The following is a 26,781-nucleotide window of genomic DNA, read 5'->3' on the forward strand; positions in this document are numbered from 1 at the left end:
CACCTGATAAAAAAGGAATCAGTAAAATCCTAAATATTTACAAACAGCAGAACTCCCTTACATTCTCTCCTGTTGCAAAACCAAAAGGTCCCTGGCCATCAAGGATGCCCTGCCAGTCAAATATCACACAGCTACACAAGTTTATTTAAATGTATTATACAAATTGTATTGTGGATTATAACTTTTAATAGCATTTGAGACATAGACAAGATTTTTAAGTGCAGCACACCAGAGCCACCAACGAAAGAACAAAACCTCTGTCGCTACACACATTTCACCTGTGTAAAGTCTGTAACATTTTCCGGAGCGGTTCCGGCCTGCACGGCCTGCTCTTTGATTTGCCGAGGCCTTTGATATTGGGACAACCACAAGACATTCAATCGCTGTTTTTGGATTATATGCACGGAGTTTCACAAAGCCACAGTCAATCACAAATGAAATACCATTGATTGTGATAGATGTTTCTGCAATATTGGTAGCCACTATCACCTGAAAGAATAAAGAAAAACAGTTCATTTATTATGCTTGCCAATTACCGGCTAAGTAACCTTGAGAAAATAAAAGCAGAAATAGGATGATCTAGGAAATGAACTACGATAGCAGGACTCTAATTTTAAAAAGAGGTTTCTAGGACTCATTAGGCAAGCAGCATTAAGGCTTGCTTATATAGCTTCACTAAAGAAAGAGCTATTAAAAAATCTGGGAAAGACTGCAAGAAACAAGAGTTGTTGAATTTTATAAGGGCAGATTTGTGCCCTGGAGTTGAGAAGAAAAGCACAAAGCCTTCAACAAATTAAATAAGCTAAAAGAAAGTAAAGGATTCACTGCAAAGAACTTTGTTGGGCATTGTTGCAAAATAGGGGTTGTAGTCTTACATTTAGAGTTTTATGGGAAGTAAAAGAGCAACCATGAACCAGAGTGGTATAGCAGGTCAAGTAGGAAACATGGAGTTGATCCCATGGGGAAGTCTTCCAGGAGATCTCTACAGCATGGGTTACCAAATGAAATGTGGGCAAAATGGCTGCTATCCTACAAAAACATTAGTCTATAGTGGCTGCTGTCACCACCTCACAAGCACGATGCCCTATTAACATACATTTGTGACATCAAAAGCAGCTTTACCTTTCTAACATTGTGAGAAACCCTCTCAAACACTTTCATCTGCTCAGTAGCAGGTAATCCAGCATACATTGGAAGAACACGGAGGTGTTTCTTCATCCCTGTACGAGCAAGGACCCGAGCCTGTTCTATTAGCATAGAAACAACTGTTTCCACTTCCTCCTAGAAAATTATCAATGAAAGTGACAGATTAAAATATATTTAACTTTAAAATCATATCATGGAGACTGAAGCATATTTAGAGGAAAGTTTTTAAACAGTGTATTGCTGGAATTTCTTCCCACAAGTTATCTAAAAAGATGCTAACTGATGTTAAAAACAGGATTTCAGGCAGACTGGTGATCTTTGTCCAATACTCTGTGTTATGGTTCCATTCCAGTAGAGACATCAGAATAAGAATACTGCTGTGCATTTCATTTTGAAGGCTGCATAACAATGACCAGCATCTAAGTTTGCTTCGTACACAGCAAACAGATGGCAAAAGAGGAAGCAAAGGTGATTTTTGCTTTTCTTTCTATTGGCAGGACTAAGGCTTTGTTTTCTTCAGGAATATCACAAATGAAGTCTACTGCTCAAAGAGAAGTAATATGAATAGGCCCTTAGGAACAACAGGGAGCAGAAATGTTCTGCTCTTCTCTCCATCCCAGAGAGAAGGATTCCTCAAATATTCTGGAGCATGACAGCAAACAGTACTTACAAATACAATAGCACATAAGCATGATCCACTGAACTTCACAAAAGCAAAAGTTACAGAGCAAAATTACTCGGAACACTGAGCTACCTTCCAAAATGTTCATGAACCGAGAAATAAAATGCTCCTTACTAGCTAGCTAGCTCCTTACTATCCTATAAGGCCCAGAGACCATGTACAATTTAAGCACATGGAATCTGCTCCACTTGTTCAAATCATTCATACAAAGGAGCTCATTACATGGTTCTGCTACTTTTAAGCACCAACAAATCTGTTGTGACACTGTAGAAAGTGCTGAAACCACACAGGAAACTGTTTAAATGGATAATTTACAAATATATCAGCCTTCCCCAACCTGGTGCCCTCCACATGTTTTGGACCAAAATTGCCATCAGCCCCAGCTAGCATGGCCATGCTACCTGGAGCTGCTGGAAGTTGTAATATAAAATATTCGGTGGGCATCAGGTTGGGAAACATAGTACTATATAAAGTATATAAAGGAGCCTGCACACCCATCTGCATGTGTGAATTGAGCCTGTAGTATTAATAATCACACTTATGCTCTCGTTTTTCTTCCCAAGGACATTTCTGCACTGATGTAAATCTTGTGGCCAAGTGTGTTCTGATACATCTCCAGCCACCACAACCTACACTGTACTCCGTGCTACAATTGTGCCATTCTGTACTACAGACAGAAACACACACGGTACCACAATAGGCAGTTTGCAGAGTAGTAAGCATAATGCTGGTGTTGGCCTCTTCTGTGCCTATTGTTACTACTTTCACATTTTGCTCCTCTAATTAATTAAAGCTAAAGCGGAAGTGCACAAGCACCAGTTCAGACATGCCCAGGGTTGGAAAAACAAGCAGTAAGGACTACATCTGAAGGAATTAACAGAAAGGAATGCTAAGCTTGCATGCATTAATCTACAACAGTAGCATGTGCAGCAAGTGGAAAACCCCAGCTGAACTGAAATACAACTGATCTAACTCACTGAAAGATGGCTGTTGCAGCAAAACCATAAAAGTAGGCGGAAAGTGGGTGACCCACTGGTGATAGTAGCTTCCCAAATCAAATTAGAACCATGGTGATATCTTATAGTTCAGCAAAACCCTAAACAGGCAGCTACAGCAACCCTTAGAGTATATTCCTGAAACCACCATTTGCCATGCTTGCTCTCTGTCTCACATGCACTCTATATAAATAATGTTTTCAGTTAGTTCCAATCAGAATTCTTGCATGGCATAAAGTGAACATATCTTACATCAAAGTAATAATTTCAACAGGGCAAATGTTTCTTTTTTGTCTACCTGGCCAGTTAAAAATGCCAGTATATCCCCATCGCCTTCTGTCTGATGAATTTTCATGACAGTTTCCACAGTTGATTTCACATAATCTGGAACAGGACTGTGGGGAAAAAAACATAGACATGAGTCTCAACTATAGGAAGGTAAGACTTTCTCTTATCACCAAGAGAGAAAAAATAATATAGTTAGCTTTTTGTAAGTAATACAGACAGATCACATCCTTTATAACATGCTCAATACAAGACCACAAAATTAATCCTGGAACTAACTGGCTCTTTCTGAATTCTTCATAAGTCATTTAAAAAAAACTTGTTTATTTGACATTACCACAAATTCTGAATTTGTATATCTATAGAGAGATCTGTCTCTACCCGTCTATCTCTAGTTCTCCTGTACACAAAATAATTTGACAATTGTGGAAAAATATAGTTCAATAAATACAGTGATTAAGCATACATTTTAAAAAATCAAATTTTTAAACAGTTCAGTTGTACTAATATTTGCCTATAAAGGATTCAGCCCTGTACAAAGACATACTCAAATGGTTCTTTTTACCTGATTATCTTATAGCAATCAAAAAAAAGTCTGCACCATCTAATTAACCTGCAAGCAAATTTTATAAGAGGCTTTTAACATGCAGAGAAGGCATTCAACCTGGCATTGTCCTATACAGGGCATATTAACTCAAGCATACCCCTTTGTCTTTGGAAATTTAAATGAAATTATGGACTGGATCACATATGGAACTTTAGTTGACTGACTGTATCAAGTGATCTTGCATATGTGAATGGGTCATCACAGATACACCACCATAGAACTTTTGTACCATCTCAAACAAAACGTTTTCCAATGAAATCAGTTCACAGTCAGCTGCTAGGACCAAGCATATAGGAATCAAGTTATGTACATGCATGTATGAACCAGCCCTACATGCACTAATTAGCAATCAATTTTTTTTTAAAAAAAATAGAAGTCTTTTCATATCAAACAGCTCTTCTAGTCTCCTATCACAGATTTCCCAAGGAGTAAGGAGCTAGCATGGAAATTCTTATAGTTAAAAATATTAACTTAAAATAGGTGAGGTGGGAAACTCAAACCTCCTATGTATGCATAATATAGTCACCTCATACAGTGTTTAAGGCATGAAAAACCAAATGATTAAATTAATGCACCCATATATATGCATTGCTTCATGCATCTAATGAAATAAGCCCTGACCTAGAGTAGCTCATACCATAAAAGTATTAGCCTGAAAGAGGCCACAAGACTGCTTCTTGCTTTAGCTACCATAGACTAACATTGCTACTCTTTACTGCTATTACCTGGCATGCCTCAAAGGTGCCTGATACAAACATAGTAAGGTCACAAGAACACAAAGGGACATGATTCACAAGCATATGATTATCCACCTATGACACCCACATTTCCTTGCTCAGCACAAGCGCAAAAGCAAGCACTGTGTGTGCAGGGGTAAAAAAACGAGCCCACTTCCGCCATCGGACCTGTCCATCTCCTTCTGTGTAGGAGGAGAGAGGGCATGAAGGTGCTGCCAGGTTTGCCCATATCCCTTCTGTGGAGGGGGAAGGGAAGGACTAAGATTCCAGGGGAGGAAAAGCATGAAGATTCCACCGAGTCCCCGTAGCACGCGTCTGAAGTCTGCTCCAGCTGGCCGGTGCAGAAGGGGACGGGGGAAGGTTCCCGAAGCCCTCCTCCACTGAAGTCTGCGCCTGTTGCTCACAAAATAGGAGAAAGACACATTCAATTGGAAAACAAGATTTCAGGTTTACATCCTTAACGTGTTGGTACCGAAACCCATGTAAGACAATTCTTTAAAATAATACCTAAGGTCCATTTAATGTTCCATTCCCACCCAGACTTTTGGTTGATAAGCAGGTATCAAAGATGCATGCTCCTCTAACCACCACTTACAAGTATTAAACAGGAACAGACCTCTGAATGTAGAAGACATCCACTGGAAATGTTCTCCCTTCCACAGTAAGGATCATACTGGTATCTTTGCTTGGGTCACTGGTCTCGTTTTGGTTAAAGAAATCCCTAAATTTCTAGGGGAAAGATAGCAAATAATTTTAAAAAATCAATATGCTATTTTAAAGAGTCGAGTTCCTCCTGAGGAGTCAAAGAAGGATGTTGCTACATTTATCTTTTCAAATATAAACACTGGGCAGTATACATCTAACTCACTCTGCCAGCAAAAGGATTTCTGTTTGTGCAATGGAACTCCCTCACATAATTCTCCCCATGCACCCTCCACATATCCTCTTTGCAGGATTGAGGGAAAACCCTACGACAGATTTAGGGGGCACAGGTGGGGAAAGAGGGGGGAATTCTGTTGCACAAACAAAAATCCTTACACTGATGGAACAACTTAGTTGGATAACATCATAGATGTTGGTTATTTTCTGAAAAGTAAGGCATTAATGTCAGTAACATATAAAAATGACTTTGTATACTTATATGTGGAATAGCATACACAGCTCTTGAGATCTATAATAATGAGAGGAAACTCTCCCTCCAGCTCTGAGCTGCAATGGGAAGGAAGATATCCCAGCTGCTGGTAACCTGGTGAAGGCATCTCTTTTCCTTCTTGCACCATTACAAATGGGTAGGAGACAGGAATGATCACAGTTTTTCCCCAAGCCTGAACAGGGAGAGTTCTTTCTATCAATAAATCAGAAAACTCTCCTGCAAGAAGACCCATGGAAGTAATGGGAATTGAACAAAATCACAGTTATGATTTTAGGTAAATGCTGTTCATTTTGGTGGGGCTTAGTATAGCCAAGTTATACTCCCAGCAGAGCCTGCCTCTGTGCCTAAGCTTAAGCTAGTGTGTTCCATACTCTGCTGCGAGGGTGACCCTCCAGATATTGTTGGCTTCTAACTCCCATCAGCCCTAGTCAGTATAGCCAGTATAACCAATGATAAAAAATGATGCAAGTTCTAGTCCATCAACATCTGGAGAGCGACAGGTTCCCCATTACAGGATCAAGTACAAGATAAGTGTGATAATTGTTTCATTTTCTACCAGAAATAAAACAGGAAAATTATTTAAACCTAATCTGGTAGTTGTACCTCTGCATCCAGTGTTGCTGATGCTACAATCAAGCGAAGATCTCCTCGTTTCTTTTGAACCTGTGAGACACAATACGGGAAAATTATTTTTTTACAAGCTCAATTATGGTTAATCATCACAGAAATCCAGATCTGTTTGTATAATTTGAGAAAGACAATGGTCTCATATGCATACAAAAGCTATTACAAAATTAGGTTTACTCTCAATTTTTTGAAAAATGGTCCATCCTACCCAGATTTCATGCATTCCAAACCAGCCCAGAGATTCCCACATATTGGACAATTATTTAGGTATGTGAACTTATTCCTATAAGTAATGTGCTATCCCTAAAATAATCACCACCACCAATTTATCATGCTTAGAAATACTTAGAAACAAACCTTAGGGCAATACTTTATGCAACAATGGCAGCACTGTTTGTCTTGAAGCCTTGTGAACTATTTACAAATATAGTAGGATACATTTTCCTGTTTCCATCAAAACTGTCCCTCCTAGAATAGTGTCCATTCTGAAAACTAACTAAAAATTAACACCATCGCTAGCTCTTTGATAGAAAAGAGCACACTGTAGGACCAAGGTAATCAGCTCACAACCACTGGCAGAAGAATAGAAGCTCTGAGTAGATTACAACTCCAGCAGCATTACAAGTTTTTGCTCCATTTTCAATAGAGAAACTAAGTAATTTTGGGGAACGGGAGGGGATGCACAAAGACAGTTCCAACCTTTTTTAACAAGCCAATGGCAATATCTGTATACAAGGTCCTCTCGTGGGCTTCATCCAACATGATGACACTGAATCAAAGGAAAAAGGGCAGAGTTCCAGTCATGAGATGTTAAATAATGCTGAAATTAAGGCCACCTGAAAAAAAATCCAATCAGCAAGTGTAGCCCATTATATAATAGCCACAATTCAAATAATGATGCAAGTGGCATGCAAATTGATCTTGAAAGTCACACATTTATGACTTGAACAGAATGTAAAACTCTGGCACAGCTGCAATCGCCATGAACAAAGCACCACTATAAAAAAACTCATACAGGAAAGTTGAGTAATAGAAAGCCAGGAATAGTTTTATTTCAGCCAATGCCCCCTTACAGTAAATGTTCAAAACTAGAGACCTGAAGCAGGGGTGTGTGCATCTATATATACCAGGGATAGGGAACCTTTTTCAGCCTAAAGGCCACATTCTTTTATAAGCATCTTTGGGAGGCTGCATGCCAGTGTAGGTGGGGCCACAAGTAAAACTGGATGTGACCAGAGTTCAAAGTGGGTAGAGTAACAGATGCAACCTTTACCTCTGGCTGGTACACTACATTCCAACCACACACGTGCACGCACACGCACACAGTTCTTCCATCCAGGCAAGCACAAGGCATCATCACAGTTCAAGGGCACATTCCAGCCAAGTAAAAAAAAAAAAAAAAAGGAAGGCATGGAACAGGGCTGGTGAGAAGTGCAGCATGGGAAAAGGGGGTGTGGTCTGAAGAGAGTCCCAAGGGCTGGATAAAGAGGCCTGGAAGACCACATTCAGCCTCTAGGCCTGAGGATCCCCAGCCCTGATATATACCACTGACTGTGGAGCTCCTCTGGACCAGCTGTCTGGGATCAGGGGCACTATAGTTCCATTGGTTCTGATCCTAACTTGATGTTCAATTCTAGAAGGTGGTATTGGGGGATTATGGTTCTACCTCATGGCAATCATGCTATGACATTAAGCAGGGTTCCATTCTGTCCTGCATGTTTAGCACCTGTAAGAAACCACCAAGGTCATCTAGAAATCTGGAACGAGAAGTCATCACTATGCCATCACCTGTTTAGAAGCAGGGTGATACTCATCTGAAACAAATCTGTTACATACAGTTCTATGCCTCGATGGAACAGATGGCACAGAGAACCTAAGGCTGATGCACCAGCTGTAGTATCTCATAGACAGACACAGCATGGCCACAGTTATTCATATGCTGGTAATTCCTCATCTAGATTACTACAATGCATTATGGATGAGGCTGCCCTTGAAAATATCAGAAACTAGTTAGTAAGGGGGAAAAGGGGGTGGGCATCTTGGCTACTGAAACCAAACATATGGAATGTATCTTGCCATATCATACATATCAAGCAACTGAGATAGATTTTGGTCTGTTTCCCAGAACAATGCAAAGACCTGGTTTTAATCTTTAAAGGTTAAATGGCTAGGGATTAGGATGCCTGAAGGGTCACTACCTCCCACAGGAACCTGACCTGTTATTAATATCCTCATCAGAGGCCTTTTTGCAACTCCACTCAGCATCCAAAGTGGGATAGGGCCCTCTCAGTTGTGGCACCCAGACTCTGGAATGCCCTCCCCAGGGATGCCTAACACCTGGTATGACAGCCTTTCAACACCCGGTGAATGCCCTTGTATTTCACATGCCTTTTAGTGTGTTAAGTTGTATCTGGCCTTTTGTTTTCTTTAGTACCTTTTTTTAGTCACTTTTATTGATTTTCTGTTTTATTAAATGTATATAAACTGTGCTGAGAGGCCTTTGGCCTGAAAAACAGCAGATAGATAATGTGGTAGGGACTGCCAACCCTCTCTCCCCCCCAAAAAATACCCCTCTGAGACAAACTATTGGGGTGAGGGGTGGAAGTGGGCAACATTATCTGTCTGAAATACTTCATGAGTTGCAGTCCAATGATTTTGTTTGTTTATTTATACAGTGCCATCACTGTGTATGGCAAATTACAGAGTAATAAGCAAAGCAAAAGAGAAAGTAATAAACAAAGTGAAAGAAACTAGATAATTGTATATGAGAAAAAAGTCTCGCATCGTTAATATATAAAGCAGTTAAAAGTGTTGTTAGCCTGTTTACCTGTATCTTGTTAGTAATGGATCAGCCATCATTTCTCTCACTAGCATCCCATCAGTCAGGAACTAAAACACAGATACAAAAAACTATATATGACTTATTCTGAAACAACCTCAGTAGCACAAAGCTCCAGAAGACAGATACACAAGGTGGTATTCATCCTACTCAGAGTAGACCCAATGAAGTTAATAAACATGACTAAGTTAAGTTCATTAATTTCAGTGAGTTTACTCTGAGTAGGATTTAGTTGACTACAACCAATAATTCCCCGTTTCAAAAGTTCAGAGCTGAGTATGGATCCTTATGAAGCCAAGGCAGCAGCATCCATGTACAAGAGTAAGTTATCACCATGCTAGATGGAACCCCAAATTTTGTAAAAGTACTAAGAAACTTTATTAAAAACTGGAAAACCAGATGGGAGGGGAGATGGCATATCCTGGATAAGGACATGGTTAGCTGACTGGAGTACTGAACAGATGCTGCAACATATATATATATATTGTAGATCTCATCTGTTTCTATTGCATTTTCTTAACCTAAGAACTCTATTAGCACTTTGCCTTCTATGGTGCTATGTATAGAAGACAGAAATGGCGGTATGTTTTACTACATTAGGAGACAAAGCAACAGACACTTGTTGAAAAATGTGATAATCCTTATGGGGGAAAGGGACAAGCCATACAGACATAATGGAGAACTCTGGTTTAAAACACTTCATTTTCCCCTTCTTTAGATGTGCTCAAAATCATAATGACAATCTTTGGAAATATGGAACATGCCCATCCTCGTACCACTCCAGTTATAACTATTTAACAAGTACTGTACCTATTAGTCCCAACAAGTATTTATTGACTCTGCATTCATTAGTTTTAGCTTTTACTAAAGAAACAGTTGTAGTCTGGATTCTGTTGGCCCTACATCCTACTCCCACTGTCTACAAAGTCACACCCTCTGGACTGCCAGACTCTGTCTCTGGGTCCACCCAGGTAGATGAGCATAAAAGCGTTTAATTTTCTTCAGGAAAATGTTGGAGTTGGTGCCAGTCCAAATGTATGTTCTAACAAACAGATCAGCATGGATCTCCAATGCTCGGAAAGGGGTCTTCCTATCATTCCCATTAAATATTGTTGATCTTCAGTAGTACTATCATACACTCTTCACCTTCAAAAACTGGTTGAAAACATTAGCAACAAATGATTACGGGAAATAAGCATTTGTTCAAATATGTTACCTTAATCCTTGTCACCTGTGGGTCAGTGCAATCATCAAACCGTATGCAGTATCCAACTTCATGACCTAGCAAGGCACCCCTCTCCTCAGCCACCCGGCCTGCAATCTAGCAGAGAAAAACGTGTTTAATACTGCAGACATCAAACAAACTTTTAATTCTTGAACTAGGACTATTTGTCTTTTTTGTGGTTATTTTTAAAAAAAAATAACTTAGTATATACAGACAGAAATGGGAATTGACCTATTTTGGCTAAATTGAGCTAATCCTGTTGGACAATTATATGCATCCCTCATATGGTGGGGGTCTTTGGGGATCAGTGGAGCTGCAATTACTCTGCTTCTGTAGGGGCTACAAAGAACCAGATTAGCACAACTTCAATATTTGAAAACTCTACTAGCATATGTGCCTCAACACAAGGCGGCTGTGGTTGCCTAAATGGCATCTCATCAAACTCAGAAAGCTGACAATGGAACTTCATTGCAGCAAGAATCGATTGTTACACAGCATGCAGGCTATTTATAATACACGCATTCCATTAATTATGATCAGCCACCTGATTTTGAATTAATTCTAGTTGTACCAGATGTAGCCCCATATATATTGATCTGTGATGGCATTAGCAGTTGGACTGGCACTTCATGCTGTAGTAATGCTTCTCCTAGTATCCTTCAGTGCCTTGTAGGTACTTCTCAAAAGATCACAGATCATCACATCTCCTATCAGAAACCACCTTTACAATGCTGGCTTATCATTAGCATGTGTCTGTTAAAGCAAAAGATTGGTGAGTGGTTAGAAATAATCACATTGCAGGTTTTGATTCCTAGCTGCATGGATTAGATGCTAACTTTACTACCTGTGGATCATTTATACTTCCCTAGCGATAGGGCTGTTATCAAATCCAAAAGACAAATTTAAATGGCATAGTCAATATCAACATCAAAATGCATGAACATATACAACTAGATTTCTGAAGATGTTTCAGCTACCTTTTATAAATTGACTCTGGAAGTAGTGACTCTTGCCTTTCCTATGAGAATGGATCAGGTATTTCCACCTCAATGGCATGAGGTGGTCACAAATGCAAGATTCAAACAGACCTTCTCTTAGGAAAAAAGCTTAATGAGCTAACCAATAGGTCACTGCTCTTCATTAAAGGAGAAAGGTCAGAAACACACCGTCTGTTTTTAGCGTCTGAAGCGTGGATCTAGCCCACCAAAGCCTATGCCACATTAATTTCTGGACTTTTGAAGTGCTGCAGAACCCAAAATACAAGATATGTTGTATCCGATTGTTTAAAACAAATGAACATAAAAGCACTGAAGCCTTTCAGTGTGCATTCTTTTCGCATTGCCCTTTTCCTTTTGACAGCATATTTTTAGACAATGTATTTTCACCCCCAACACTCTCAATATTCCTAGCTTACTGGAGACAGAGAGGAGCAAATTTAAAGTCCTCCCCATTTCATGGAAATATAAAAGGAGTCTTATACAGGGCCAACCCCCAGTTCACTAGCCCAGTATTGTCTGCTCTCCCCTCGCTGGATTGTTACCTTGTAGTGGTGAGTGGGCTTGCATGTTCCAATGAACCCTGTGAGCAGTGCCGTCGGGAGTCATGGACTCCCAGCAGGGTCACCCATGGCAGTAAGGTCAAGGGAGAGGAACCAGACAAAGAACGATCCAAGAAAGTCCTCAACGGCAGAACAGGCGGAGGATAACAATGTGTACGTTACAATGGCTGTGAAGGCGGATGAAGGCTGCAGCAGATAAAAGACTTCCAATCGTCGTGGTATCCATGCCATTGGATCAAAGCCTTTTTCTGTCAAGATTGTGTGTTGATCGTCATGCGCCAATCTCCCCACATAAAGCAAATTCACGGACAGGCATCTTCCAAGCAAAGACCTTATCTTGGAAGACAATCTTACTTGGCCATGAGTGATCGCCAATGAATGAATGATTGTCTGCTCTGATTGGCAGCAGCTGTCCAAGCACTTCAACAGAGGCTGTTCCCATCTCAGCTACCTGAGTTCCCTTAGCTGGAGGTGTCAGCCTGAAAACTGAATCTGCACTCTTCTGTGGCCACTCTAATACTGAACTATGGTTCCTTCCCATGTCACACTCATGCATCTTCAGGGCTGCTCTCTCTAACAACATTCTTATCAGCAATAAGCAGCCCACTCTAAAAATCAATTTCAATTAGTTATAGTGCTATAAATTAAGCAAAACCCACATCTACCAAAGTGTTCTGTGCCAAAGGCTTAAATGTCCAGGCACGTTTCACATTTGTTCATAAAATGGGCCATATGGTAAAGCTATGCAGCCTTGAGACAGAGACTAAAAATAGGCCTAAAAATACAAGTCCACATTATGTGTACTGTATATACACAGCAGCTCTGTGCCTGCAGTACATTTTGGAATATGTAGAAAGTCTGTCTCTGAATCCACACCTGTAAAATAGTTTTGTAAACCTGCATTTCATAACACCAAGTTTGATATTTTATAAAATTAACAATGACAACCACTGTTCTAAGCCTTTATATTTACTGAGGCACATTTGAGAAAAAGGTCCATTCCATTGAGATTTTCAGCCCCATGATTTCTAAGCCTACATTCCAAGACTATTACAAGGATCAGGTTTTTCACACTTGCAGACAACAATCTTTGATGTGGAGTAATACGTATCCATCAACTATTATTTGGCATCTACCATGATCATGAACATGATAGGAAAGATGTATTTATAGCATGCAATGAAAATCTATTAATTAGCTGTAGCCCGCTCCTGCCTTCTGCTATCAAGTGGCTACCAACTTATCTTTGCATTGTACTGATGCAAATATCCAAAACCAATTACGGTTTCACTGAGTTGGAATTCAAGATTAAGGACTGATATCCTAATTTGTGTAGATACAAATTAGCTCCTTACACAACTGCACTTTACATGAAAATCAATTCCACCATCTTCAGCAATATAAGTTCCTGCATTTTGTAGGCACCATATACTTGCTCAGTGATGTGGTCAAGACAAAAAGGAATTCAGTACCAAGACCTATGTTTAATTGTGATGGGCAAAGATCTTCCGAACAAGTTACTTCTCTGATACTACACACATAACTAGGAAGGAAGGAAAATAGAGATAAGATCCTACTGCAGAAATTTCCACAGTAAATGTGGCGGCCTTGATCAGAAGCCAATCAGTTCCAGAACCCAATTAAGGTCCCATCATCACATGAATTTTAATAAGACTCAAGAATGCTTAGCTAAGCTTTAGATTGTGTCAGAAGTTGATACAAATAGTTATACAAATGGCTAAAATACCTATCATTCTCCAAAAGAATAACATGTAGATAAATCCCAAAAGTTTGAACTAGAGGCACTTACTGAAACACAAGCAACCCTGCGAGGCTGTGTTACTCCCACCACTCTCCCTTCGGCAGTCCAGCCAGCTTCTGTTAGATACTGTAAGTAATGGGGAAACAAGATTATTATTAGAGAGGGTATAAAACTTCCACATGGAGCTGTTTTTATCTACTTTTACTCCTCACTTTTTCTTCTCCACTTCCATTTAACTTCCTTAGAAAAAGTTTAATAAAGTAGCAAAATTAGGCAATAAGCCTCTCCTTTTTGTTTCTGCAGTGAAATGAAAGATCAAAATACACTTGAAACTTAACAAAATCATGATTTTTAAAAAACACCTAGCAGAAAAGAAAACAACTTTAATGGACTTTAGAGGGGAAAATGAATAAATTTGTCCCATTATCTTACAATTATCTTACCAGTGGGAAAGTTACCATCTCTCAGCCTAACCAACCTCATATGGCTTTTGGGAAAATAAAATTGGGGGTTGTTGTTGTTATATGCCTTCAGTATTTATACTGCTAAATTTGAAATAAATAACTAAGGCTGCAATCCGATACACACCTGGTAGTCCCACTGAATCCAATAGAGCTTACTACTGAGAAGACATGTACTGGATTGCAGCCTAAGCCAAGTAAAAGAAACAAATTTCCATTAGAACAAAATGCAATAAAAAGAAAACTCTCAGTATTCTGTCCCCAGGAAGAGGATAAACTTCATTAAAAATAGACACAATGAGAGATCCAGATTTGCTCCTTTGTGAACAGAAAGGCTCTCTTCTACTTGCAGAGGTAACCAGGATCCAGAGGAGGCTTCCCACTGGAGTAAGGGGGTATGGCTGTCATTTTCTGCCAGTTTCTGCTTCAGTTCCCAGCACAACCTGCCACATGTTCTGGAGGGTATACCAACTCTCTGGAGAAGCCAACGGCATGGGGGGCGGCTGAGGAAAGGAGAAACCTACAAAAATTGCTGCCCTGCCCTCTTCCAATAGCAAGAGTAGAACCCCACTGAGCATTAGTTTTGGTCTAACCCAGTGGAACTATTTGCAAACATTATTAATTAGAACTCAGATTAAATTAATGGGCTGTGGGAAGAAACCATATCTGAGCATGTTCCTCTTAAGATTCCTGGCTTCAACTCCAGTACAATGACTGGTACCCACATTCACAGGGTAAAATCCAGCCAAAGTTCCAAATACTGACCTTCCCTTGATTTCAGTGGAAAAAAACTAAGCACACACCGAGCTCCAACTGAAATCAATAGAAGTTAAATGTGATTAACTTTGGCCAGATCATGCCCACAATATTCTCCACAGATATATTTCATTAAGTTCACAGTCTGGGGCTGAAGGACTGTCCATTTCAGTTACGTTCCTGAAGGACTGTCCATCTCAGTTAAGTTCCTGCTGTATACTATGACATTCATCAGAGTTTCATAGGTTCCCCCACCATCTGAGGTACACTGACAGGTTTACAGGGGAAGTCTTGTCAGTGGTGGCAGCTCAGTTGTAGAACGCTTTCCTTAGGGAGACTTATCAGGCACCTAATGAAGACCTATTTCATTTTCTCAGGACTTTTTATTTATTTTGATCTGTTTTGTGGGTGTTGGTATGCATCCAATACTGTCCATGTGAAAGTGGAATGAGCTTCCGCTGACGCAACAGGAGATTTCAACTTCCTCTTCTTCCCTCTACAGCTTTCTATGTGCCCTCAAAATCTGCCCTGGAGAGTTGAGGACCTTCCAGAACAGATGTGGGAGATACACAGCAGGAACAAAAAGGAGGTGTCCCATTGTGCAAGCAGATGTCTGCTCATGCAGTGTTGGGTTCTTTCTTTGTGCTTATGCTGCTCTTATGTATTTTGCTGCTTTGATTGTACTTGTGCTTGTTTTTAACTTGTTTTAAAAACAAGCACAAATTGTAAACTATGCTGTGAATTTGGTTGAAGGACAGAGCATAAATCCCTATGAGTAAACAAAAACACATTATTTCATACTCACTTGAGGAATCTGAGTGCTTTTCCCACATCCTGTTTCTCCAACTATCACCAGTGTCTGATAATTTTCTACCAGATAAAGGATGTGATTTCTAAGCTAAAAGAAGGATATTCAAATGCAATTTAGAACAGGTGAAGAAAATAAGTTTCAAAATGCAAATTGAGAACAGTGCATAGTCAGCAAAAATAGTACAGGCCACAACCTAGCAAAGACTCCTTAAAGCCCACTGAATTAAATGTGTGCCTAAACTGATTGTGTTACACACATATTTTCATCCACTCAAAATTACTATACAAAATGGAATGTCCTAAAAAAAATATTTTGTCAGAGGGTAATAGAAATGCACTTTCCATTTTGCAAAGCAAATACAGTGTTATCACTTTTCATGCTGTAAAACAAATTTAAAGAATAATAATATATGATAACGTGCACAGTAATTGAATTCAAACTACTGAAAGAACTTGATACCTTAAAAACAGGTAACTTTTGCCTCTGTTGTTCAATAGACAGGGAAACATAGGGGTTATAGATGACTGAAACACCAGCGCTTTCAGCAGCGCTCTGTCTCTCCTCTGAAAGGCTGACACCTGGCCCTTCTGTACCTATACGACCAAATAAATGTAACTATTAACAGGATGACAAGACTTTTAGATAAATACAAAAAACGGTGGAGAGAAAATTTTATCAGAATTAATCTCTGTACCTTTTATAACTTCCAAGGCTATTATGCAAGGAAGAAACAGACACCAGACAAGTAGAGAAATGAAAACTTCTATACAGGTCAGGATGACTTAGGCCCAATATTCAGGATATGTTTTTAAGACTGTATGACCAGCACTCAAGTTGTATGTATCCTTGCAATCATAATTATGAAGGCTCCAATGCACCCAGTTTTTCCAAAATTTGGGTTTACTGACATATTTGTCAATATATGCAAGTTTTGTTAGCACAAACATATGCATGGTTATGTATGTGTCACACAACACGGTGATCAAGTTATTACAGAGCAGCAGTGTTGTTCATTCACAGGCTTTTCTGTAGATTTAAATATATTAATTGGAGCTCCAGGGCCACAACTGGCAGCAATGGGACTTGAACTTAAAGATAAAGTGAGATATTTTTAAAAAATTCTAACCTGCTTAACATTAGAAAATATCTAAGCAGTGTACAATATACAATGAAAAAATATATCAAACACATCACAAAACAAACACTAAAATGCAAAAGCAGAAATATAAAGATACAAAAGAATCAAAATCTATAGGAGTTAGGAAAAGCCTGTGCAAAAAGATACTTTGAGGAGCTGCCTAAAACAAGTGATGGTGCCTTATGAATTGAGGCATTCAAGATGGAAAACACCCACTTCTGAGTCACTGGCCTACAGCAATCTGTAGGGCGCAGTGCCACCAACAGGGTTGCCCCCAATGACCTAAGTCATCAAACCAGTCTGTATATGGGGAGGCAGTCTTTCAGGGAGACAATCAAAAAGCAAGTCAGACTGTTTTGCAAACCTCTCATGCCCCTTGTAGTTTACAGGTTAATTCCAGGGCAGTCTGTAATAAAACAATAAACCCTGGCTTGTATTGCATGCACTGTTGCAAGTATCCCCAGGCAGATAAGTGATACAATGTCAGCAAAAAACAAAAACAAAAACAAAAAGCAGGCAGGGATGTGGAATCACTACTGTATAACCTATAAAAATTCCATCTGATGCACCAGGAATCCAGTCCAGCAAGTTACCATCATCAAGAGTCTTCAGCTAAAGCTGGGTACTAGGGGGTTGAATTGGGAATCTGTTCATTTACAGCCCAGCCTGATGCTTAATGGACTCCCAGGCTGAGCTCATATATGATGGTTGGAGCTTCCACACTTTTAGTTCTAGGGGACTTCAAAGGTTGGCCCATTAGTCAGGAGTGCTTCTGAACTGCATAGCCATCACAACAACCATGAAACTTCCCTCAATACGTATCACCATCCCAACATATTTGGTAAATCATGTGCTGTAATGTCTTGTTCTCATTGCTGCTCTGGACAAACTGAAGATCATCTGTAGTTGAGGAACGCTTTGGTGATTTCCTATTCATGGAAAAATCATCACTTGGTGTATACTGGAATCATCTGGCTCATCAGTCTCTGTGGGGATGGGGGAACAGTTGAAATTATCTGCCCCATAAGGCTGTTGGATCCAAGTAGCTCTCAATTTGCTCTTCAAGAGTTTTCAACTGTCATGGTGAACTATCCCGTCAATGCCCTGGTCGGTTTTTGGAATAACCAACTGATCTGGGAGACGGACAGCAGCAAGTGCCTGCAAACACCCTTTTGGCCACGTCCTACCCTTATCTTGGATGAAATGGTCTCATAGGCCAAATGGGGAGGCCTGGTGGGCCTAAATAGGCTGGAGGTTCTCCACCCATGCCATAGAACTATCAGTAATCCCTTGTTTGCAGAACATTTTCAAATGAAGTCACTCACATGTGTTCTGATATAGATGCCAAATTGGTATCAGAATCTCTACTGGAAGTCCCTTTTGCTTCTACTAGCCACAGTTGCTTAGATGAACAGCAACTGATTTATCCTGAGCATTCATGCCAGGTGCTTTAGGAAGTCCAGTCCATAACATGTTCACCTGAACTCCTCCCTTTCCCGATAGTCAGTAAGACAGTCGGATTTGTACCTGCTATCTTGAAAGTGGCAGTAGTTTAACTTTTCATATCTGTAGATCCTACTGGTGTTAGTAACCATACACCACTCTCAAATGTAACATTCTTGGGCAAAATGCTTGAAAGGGTAGTAGCTGGAATAGTTCATGCTCTTCAATGGAAGAAACTATCTAGATCACTTTCAGACCACTTTTAGGACAGGTTTTACCCTTCCTCTCTTCCTCTTACATTAGGTAAGAGACTGAAAAAGTGTGACTTTGTTGATTCTCATGGATTTGTTGGTGGCTTTGGGTATGGTTGACAATGATTTCTTACTGAACTACTACACGGCAGGATGCAGGAACTGCTGCTGGTGACACTATTGTTCCTCTACTGCGAAAATGATCCTATAATGCTCCATAATACTTCTCATGTTTTATATTATAACATGATGAAAGAAGCAAGCTGGAAATACAGAGTGTTATAAATCTGTTGTTGACAACCACCTCTGTTCTTTTTATCATATGCAGATGTGATTATCACTTCCCTGTTTGAAATGAGAAATGGAGTGGAGGAGGGAAAATTAATTTGAAGCTCAATCCACACCACACAGAGATGATGATAGTAGGCACTCAATGGGGTGGCTATTGGGGGAAATGGCCTTCCTGGATGGACCACACACTCCCTTAGATGCAATGTTGCTGGATCCTCAGTCAAAGTTGTGGCCCAGAGTGTCACAGTTTCAGCTCAATTGCCAGCTACATCCCCTGCTGGAAAATTGAGACCTGGAAATTGTATTATCCATGACTTGACATTTCTAGACTGAACCACTGAAAAACATCCTACATGAGATTGCCTTTGAAAATAGTCTGGAAATTTGACTTCCGGGAAGGGTGGCTTCGCGACTTCCAGGAAGGGTGACTTCGCCTGTGCCTGCCTTTGAGACGAGCTCTCGTCTCAGAGGAAGCTTTTTCAGTTTTAAAATCAGTCAGAACGTTTTTTTTGACTGGTAAAGACTTTCTCCCGGGCAGGGAGAAACGTAGAGATTAACCACAAAAGCCTGTGTTTGTTGGGAGGACTGGATTTCATTAGTTTATGAGAGAAGGTTCAGCCAGCAGTGCCGGACGGACTTCCAAACAAGCTCTAACTGATTAAGCGACACGTTTATCTTTTCTTTAAAGGAAAACGGATTTTAACAGGCAAACATCCTTCTTCTTTCTATTTTTATCATCTGGTTTAAATTGTTGCAGCAAAAAGAGATTTGTCAATGAATCAGCTATAAAGAATCCCTGGGTGAGTTATAACTCTTCTCTTTCATTCACGAAATTAAGGAGGAAAGAAATTGAAAAAGCTTATCTTTGTTATTATTGCAAAAAGCTGGTCTGGAATTGTGCATTTTAAAGATACAAATGGATGAGGGATTTCTATTCCGAGGAGAAAAAAAATAAATAAATCTAATTTATGAACTTTGGAGTATTATATCCTCTGTCTGAAACCCTGGATCTGGATGGCATTCATGTTAGTGTTCTTAAAGAAGTCAAATGTGAAACTTATCTTCTGACAAAAACATGTAACACTGGTAACCTTGAGATTGGATTACTGCAATACTCTATGTGGATCTGCCCTTGGGACTGGTCTGGAAGCTCCAACTAGAGCAGAATGCAGCATCTAAAGTGCTGATGGAGGCAGATCGCCAACAATATATGACACCTCTGTTAAAACATCTACACTGGCTGCCCATATCCTACTGAACCTGGTTGAAGGGTTCTGTGATGATATACAAAGCCCTGAACAAATTGGATCCAGGATACCTTAAGGACTGCTTGAGCCCTTATATCCCAGCCCGATCACTGAGATCACCTGAAGGAGTGCTGTTAGTTGTGCCCCATATTACAGAAGCCAGATTGACCTCAACCAGAAGTTGAGTATTTAGTGTCACCAGTCCCATGTTGTGGAACACTCTTCAAGCAAAGACTTGGGCAGAAATCCTCACTTTTGACTTTCGGGCATCTCTTGAAGACTTTTTAATGCCAACAGGCATATGCAGTTCTTTAAAATTTTTATTGTGTAGCCTATCATTTTAATGATTGTTCTGTGTTGCTATTAAAGTATTTGTGTGTTGGTGTACAGCACTCCGATGTTTTGCAACAAGGCGATATATCAGTACATTTAGAAACAAAGGCAGGCCTCTAAGGCCTAGAATGTGGCCAATGCAAAATCTTTTTTTCTTAAAGGATTCAGAAAATTAGAGTCCAGTTAGTTTAAGATCTGTTCTGAGAAAACAGGTGGAAAGCATTATTAAAGATAGAATTACCAAGCATATAGAAGAGAAGCAGAACCAGCATGGCTTCTGCAAGAGTAAGCTTTATCTAACTAATCTAACTAACTGGGCTCCTACTGGGAGAAAGAGTGGGATATAAATCTAATAAATAAATAATCTCTTTGAGAGTATCAATAAACATGACTACAGGGGAAATCTGGGAATTACTGTGTACTTTCAAAACACTTTTGATAAAGTTCCTCACCAAAAACTCCAGAGTAATTCTGTAGTCATGTAGGAGAGATCCTTTTATGGATCATGATATGGTTAAAGAACAGGAAACAGAGAGAAGGAATAAATAGCTGTTTCTCACAGTGCTAGGGATCATTAGGAAAGAGATTGGCAATAAAATTGTCAACATCATAATGCCTTTATAAAACTGGTCAACCACCCTAGAAATGCCATACACAGTTCTGGTTGCTATACCTCAAAAAGGATACTGAACAAAAAAGCAACTAAAATTACCAAAGGGCTGGAGCAATTCTCTTTTGAAGAAAGGCATTTTGGTTTAGACAAAAAGTGAGTAAAGGGGATCATGACAGAGGTGTTTAAAATTATGTGGATAAAGTTAATTTTTTCTCCTTCTATCATAATACTAGAGTTCAGTGACATCCAATGAAGTTGCATGTTCATTCAGGGCAGACAAAAGAAAGTATTTCTTCATACAACACATAACAGAACTATGAAATTTGCTCCTACAAGCAAGATGGCCACAAACTTGGAAGCCTTTAAACAAGGATAAGGTTATGAAAAGCTGCTAATCATGATGGCTACATTACCACCTCCAGGATCAGAGGCAGTAGGCCTCTGAATACCAGTTGCTGGCTATCATGAGTGTCATTGTGCTAATAACCTGCTAACAGGCTTTCCATATGCATCTGGCTGTCCACTGTGAGAACAGGATGCTGGACTAGATGTGGCCTTTGGTCTGCTGTGTGTGTTACCATGTAATCAACTTCTTGATTATCAAATGTGAGTACTGCACTTAAAGCCATGCATTTGGGTCGGGCCTTTTGTAACACATTGGCCTCAGCAGGTTTCACAGCCTGCCTTTCAGATCAATCAAATGCATGTTGACTCAGAAATAACCACTGAGTTTAGTTGGGCTGTTCTCTGAACAGAATTACAGTGAATTGGTTCCAACAATTTCACACATTCCGAAAACGAACACTTACAGGACACTAATCATGCAATCTTAAGCATCTTTACTCAGAAGTAAATCCCAATATGTTTAATGGACCTTACTCCCATGTAAGTGGATATAGGATTGGAACCTAAAGGCTATTGTTTAGATTTTGTTCTATTAAAGTGAAAGCATAACTCTCCCAGTTACATACACCCTTGTGCAGCACTTTCATTATGACAGAAATAGTGGAAACGAGTACCAATTAACAACTTGTGCCTATGCACAAACAAATTTACACTAAAGAAAACTACTTCTGCAAACACTGTTATTGAATTGGCTGACAGGCTAGCTCCATATTTAGAAATGAGCAATGATTTTATTCAATTTAAACAAATATTAATAGGCCTATAAAATTGCATGCCCAAAGAGAAAAACTGTGTACTAATCATCCTTCATGCCTGGACAATCACCTCAAGAGCTTCATGTCAGTATTAAAGAGGCAGCGTGCAGATTGCTTAGCACTGCAGAAACACTAGACTGCTACTTCAACATTAAGTATATACTGTTTCATAAAGAGTGAGCCATTGAGAACAGGATCTAATCTCACCACAGACAAGGCTGACCTTGTTGCTTTTAGTCACACATAAGGTTTTCCCAATAGTTTGCAGATGTCCTTATAGTCAAAATTTGTCCTTTTAATTCAGACCATCAGAATTGTCTAGGTTAATATGGAAACACTCCATACTATTATTATTATTACAGCTCTGTACAACAAATGACACATGATCATTATATTCTCCAATTTGTTTGAGCCATTGTTATCATGAGGTAATCATTTGCTGTCAAAACAAGCAATATGATTTTTCTTCATGTGATAAACTACTGAAGAGATACAAGTCCAGTCCTTGCTATATTAAAATTGGAAAGAGTCCCATTGCGTTTTTAATACAGCTTTCTTCCAAGTGGATTTGTTGGCACAAAGGCAGAATAAAACTATGGTAATTAACTGTAAGTAGGATGCAATCTGACCATAAGTACATTTACCCAGAAATAAATCCTACTGAGCAGAAGAGAACTCCTAACTAATGTACTTCGGACTGAAATCTTAGAAAGAACCGCTTCCAACTGTCAAGCTGAACTTAAACTCGGTCAGCTGCATTTAAGTACCGATTCGCAATGAAATTGAAAGAGGGCTGCAACATCAGAGCGCCTCACTGCAATAAAAAGCATAAGAAGTAGCACTGAGGATCGTTTACACCAGTGCTCACGAGATTCTGTTTTCAAATCAACAGCAAGTGCAAAAATGGCACAGATGAAGGTGCTCTTGAGCATGTACAGAGTGTCTTCCTCTCACCACACCATTAAGTGCAGGGAGCGTTAAGCCCCTACATTTATTGTTTGTTTATTTGTTTAATAATGAAATACCGGGGACATGAACCCCGCAGAAAAGCTTCCTTTGCAGCATCAGAGAAAAGAAACAGGTTTTCTCCTTTCCGTCCTCTGCGAGAAAACGCCGCTGGGGAGAGCTTCATTACACCCCGCCCCCCCCGGTCCGTCAACATCATGAAAAGCCGCTTCCGCCTCACAGTAGAAACAAAAAGAAAACCTCCCTCCGGGGCTTCTTTCTCCCCTCGCCCCGGAGCTTCTTCTGCCCCCCGCCCCTCCCAAGAGCCTTACCCGGCTTCCAAAACTTCAACGGACCGACGGGCGCCGCCATCTTGGGGTGAAAGGTAGAAAGGAAGCAAAGCAGCCCTTTCTACCGCGCGGCCCAAGCGAGTCACGTGCCAGAGAGGGGGCTTGTAATTGGCCGGAGGTTGCCGTGGTTGCTTTCCCTCAGACCGCGCTCTGCAACTCTCTCTCAACCCGGTTTGACTGGCTAGCGCCAAGGTCAGAGATAGTGGGAGTCCTGAAGCTCGTTCTCCGCGAAGAGAGCGCCTTCCTATACAGTACTGTAGTAGAGTTTTTCATAGAACACAAAAGCAACTGCAATACTTTGTGATGTTTTAGTTGGTCGTATTGTGCGTACGCAGCCTATTTGTTAATTGTATGGATGTGAAAGTTAGATAGTGAAAAAAGCGGATAAGAGAAAAATAAACTCATTTGAAATGTGGTGTTGGAGGAGAGCTTTGCACATACCATGGACTGTGAAAAAGACAAAGAACTGGGTGTTAGAACAAATTAAATCAGAACTATCATTAGAAGCTAAAATGATGAAACTGGGGTTATCATACTTTGGGCACATCATGAGAAGGCGTGATTCACTAGAAAATACAATAATGCTGGGGAAAACAGAAGGGAGTAGAAAAAGAGGAAAGCCAAAGAAGAGATGGATTGATTCTATAAAGGAAGCCACAGACCTGAACTTACAAGATCTGAACAGGGTGGTTCATGACAGTTGCTCTTGGAGATCGCTGATTCATAGGGTCGCAATAAGTCCTAATCGACTTGAAGGCACATAACAACCTACAACTTGTGGTACAAGAGTCCTGTGGCAATGTACAGACGATAGTACAATCCTAAGTATTTTTATTTGCCAGCTAGTCCCTCTGAGTTTAATGGAACTTACTCCCATGCAAATGTAGAGAGGATTGCAGCTTTATATGCTCTTTTTCTCAGAGTAAGCCCCATTGTGTGAGACAGATCTGCCCACTGAGAATAACATTTTGCGCATCTGGTGAGATAGATACTCCCAACAAAACGTACGTGCTACAGTCAGCCTTTTTTGGACTCACAAACCGCTGTTTGGTGTTTGCTGCAACAAACTATCACAACTGTCTCCCTCTGGAATTTATATATGGAAAATATCAAGAAAAAAGAAAAGCAGTTGCACAGAGTGCTTCATAAGAGACCCAAGCAGAAGGCAATCCTGCTCACATAGACTGATCAAATCTCACTGAAGTCAACAATATTTCAGGCTGCAATCCTATGCACACTAGGGTTGCCAGGCTCAGGTCCTGATCCTGTATCTTTAGGAGAAGAGAAAGTCAGCCAAGTGCAGGTGTTCTTGCAACCCTGTAATGGAAAAAACCACAAGGTGGAATTCTGCCTTCCCTCTGCACAACTTTTAAAGATACAGAAGACCTTGTTATCTATTGTATTTTAACTATTTTGTCATATTGATTATGTATTTTATTTATTTTAATGGGTCTGTGACCGTATAACAATAAATACTTTTACAAGCCTATTTGAAATCGGAAAACCTCAGGAGGAGGCTTGTGTATTCAAGCAAATACACTTTCACTCCCCTTCAGATCTTCATGATGATGACGATGATTTATTAGATTTATATCCTGCCCTTCTTCCCAGTAGGAGCCCATGATGAACCTGCAAACGTTAGGGATTGAGCTGGAGCACCCAGCATGCCTACAGGCATTGAGGGCAGGGCTGAAGCATGTGTCCCTATCCCTCCTATACGCTTTTGAACTTGCACGTCCAAGCTGAACGCCTGAAGAGGGCTGTAGAAAGAACCGTAAGTAGCCCAGCAAAGCACCAGATTGCAGCCCGTCAATAGAAAACCAGAGAGCTAGATTTATATTTATTTGTTGGTGTTTCAAATTGTTCTTGTGTTATTAACTACCTTAGAAAGAGTTGCTATTTTAATTTATTCTCATAGAAGGAGCAGATCTGATTTCAAGAAATATTTCAGGGGTTGAGAGTTACATGTGATCATGCACAGGTGATACAAGCAATACAGATCTCAGGAATGTGTGGCACTTATGGATGCAGCAGGAAGACCCACATACCTCCCTTTGCACAGTCAGAATTTAATTTCTCCTTTCCTATGCTGTGCTACGCTGCTGCTGCCACTGCCTTCTGTCTAGCCCCATAGGTTAGCTGCAAAATCATTCCAAGGCTTGGAGGGATAGTGTGGCATAAAGCTAATGTGGTGAATAGGTTATAATGGTAGACCAGGAAACCAGGGTTCAAATCCCCACCTGGCCATGAAGCTCACTGGGTGACCTTGGGCCACACACTGCCTCTCAGCCTAGTTAGGTTGTAATGCGGATAAAATGGAGAGGGAAACGTATACATCACACCTTGAGCTTCTTGGAGGAAAGGCAGGGTATAAATGCAATAATAAATAAATACTGCAGGGTATACTAGAGTAGCTCTCATGCATTAGAGTGGACTACTGTCACACTTGTCCAAAAGGTTAGACACTGATGATAACTTCAGGTAATGGGTCAACCTTGAAACACTGAAATATATAGATTTCTCTTCTCCATAAAAGAAAGAAAGTGATTGCTGCGTCTCGTGTCACAATATCAGATTCTCAATTGAACCAAGCAGGATGTGTTTAGCTATATACTAAACTGTGATGGATCTCCAGATTCTTCTGGTGCATAATCCCATTGGCTCGCTTCGGTTTGGATTGTGTAGATGAGCAGTAGGTGATACACACAGCATCCTTATCCTGGCTCAGAGTGGAGTTTTGGATCTGGTGGTGACCTTTTGGTCCCTTCCAGTTGTATGATTCTATGAAGTTTTCCAAAGGTTGAACAAACAATTTGAACAAGCTGCTTTCAGCCACACCCACTACAAAATACATAAACCAACCAATCATTAGCAGTTTCTTGCTCTGGCATCACATGGACAAAGAAACCACTACATTGCAATAAGAAATTAGGAGTTAAAAACAGCAGGGCAGGCTCCAGAAAACAGCAACAATCAGGATCCTAAGACCACCAAAAGACTCATTGTCCCACTTGGACAGAGTGCCCAACTGGCAAAACCATGACAGAATTCTCAGCTTGTATGCTGTCTTTTCTAGTTTAAAGAAACTCATTGAAGATGCTGTGCCTAGGCTACCAAAAATAGGCCCCAAAAATTGTAACTCTGGCTTTAGGAAGAGAGATGGCACAGCAGGAAGAAGCAGAAGGCTTTCTGGAAAGTTCAAAACTTTGGTCCATAATAAAATCAAAAACTTGTTCTGAAGAAAAAAATTCTTGTATTTTTGTGCATTCAAACAAACTTTTGAAATATAGAACCTCAAGAGCATACATACTTCACCACACATTGGAAGAAATGAAGCCCCAGCAAAGGCATTTGAGCACAATTAAC

At 40.1% G+C, this 26,781-nt stretch overlaps 1 protein-coding gene across 4 annotated transcripts in view; it reads right to left on the reverse strand.

Moving 5' to 3' along the window:
* The window catches only part of DHX35 (DEAH-box helicase 35), a 59,201-nt gene extending 35,683 nt beyond the window's left edge, over nt 1-23,518 (reverse strand). Inside the window, exons 1-13 of one of the 4 annotated variants that reach the window (XM_061631495.1) lie at nt 23,398-23,518; nt 16,104-16,237; nt 15,639-15,731; nt 13,665-13,742; nt 10,288-10,392; nt 9,060-9,121; nt 6,932-7,001; nt 6,209-6,268; nt 5,069-5,181; nt 4,621-4,845; nt 3,122-3,218; nt 1,123-1,281; nt 279-489 (exon numbers count right to left, since the gene is read on the reverse strand). In XM_061631495.1, the coding sequence (XP_061487479.1) occupies nt 279-489; nt 1,123-1,281; nt 3,122-3,218; nt 4,621-4,845; nt 5,069-5,181; nt 6,209-6,268; nt 6,932-7,001; nt 9,060-9,121; nt 10,288-10,392; nt 13,665-13,742; nt 15,639-15,731; nt 16,104-16,237; nt 23,398-23,437 (1,447 nt within the window). In that variant the 5' untranslated portion in view covers nt 23,438-23,518. The remainder of the gene's footprint in view (nt 1-278; nt 490-1,122; nt 1,282-3,121; nt 3,219-4,620; nt 4,846-5,068; nt 5,182-6,208; nt 6,269-6,931; nt 7,002-9,059; nt 9,122-10,287; nt 10,393-13,664; nt 13,743-15,638; nt 15,732-16,103; nt 16,238-23,397) is intronic. The other 3 variants (XM_061631496.1, XM_061631497.1, XM_061631498.1) reach the window with 3 other exon arrangements.
* Between the last annotated feature and the right edge of the window lie 3,263 nt (nt 23,519-26,781).

Source organism: Rhineura floridana, chromosome 6 (genome assembly GCF_030035675.1).
Source record: "Rhineura floridana isolate rRhiFlo1 chromosome 6, rRhiFlo1.hap2, whole genome shotgun sequence".
Classification (NCBI taxonomy): Eukaryota; Metazoa; Chordata; class Lepidosauria; order Squamata; family Rhineuridae; genus Rhineura; species Rhineura floridana.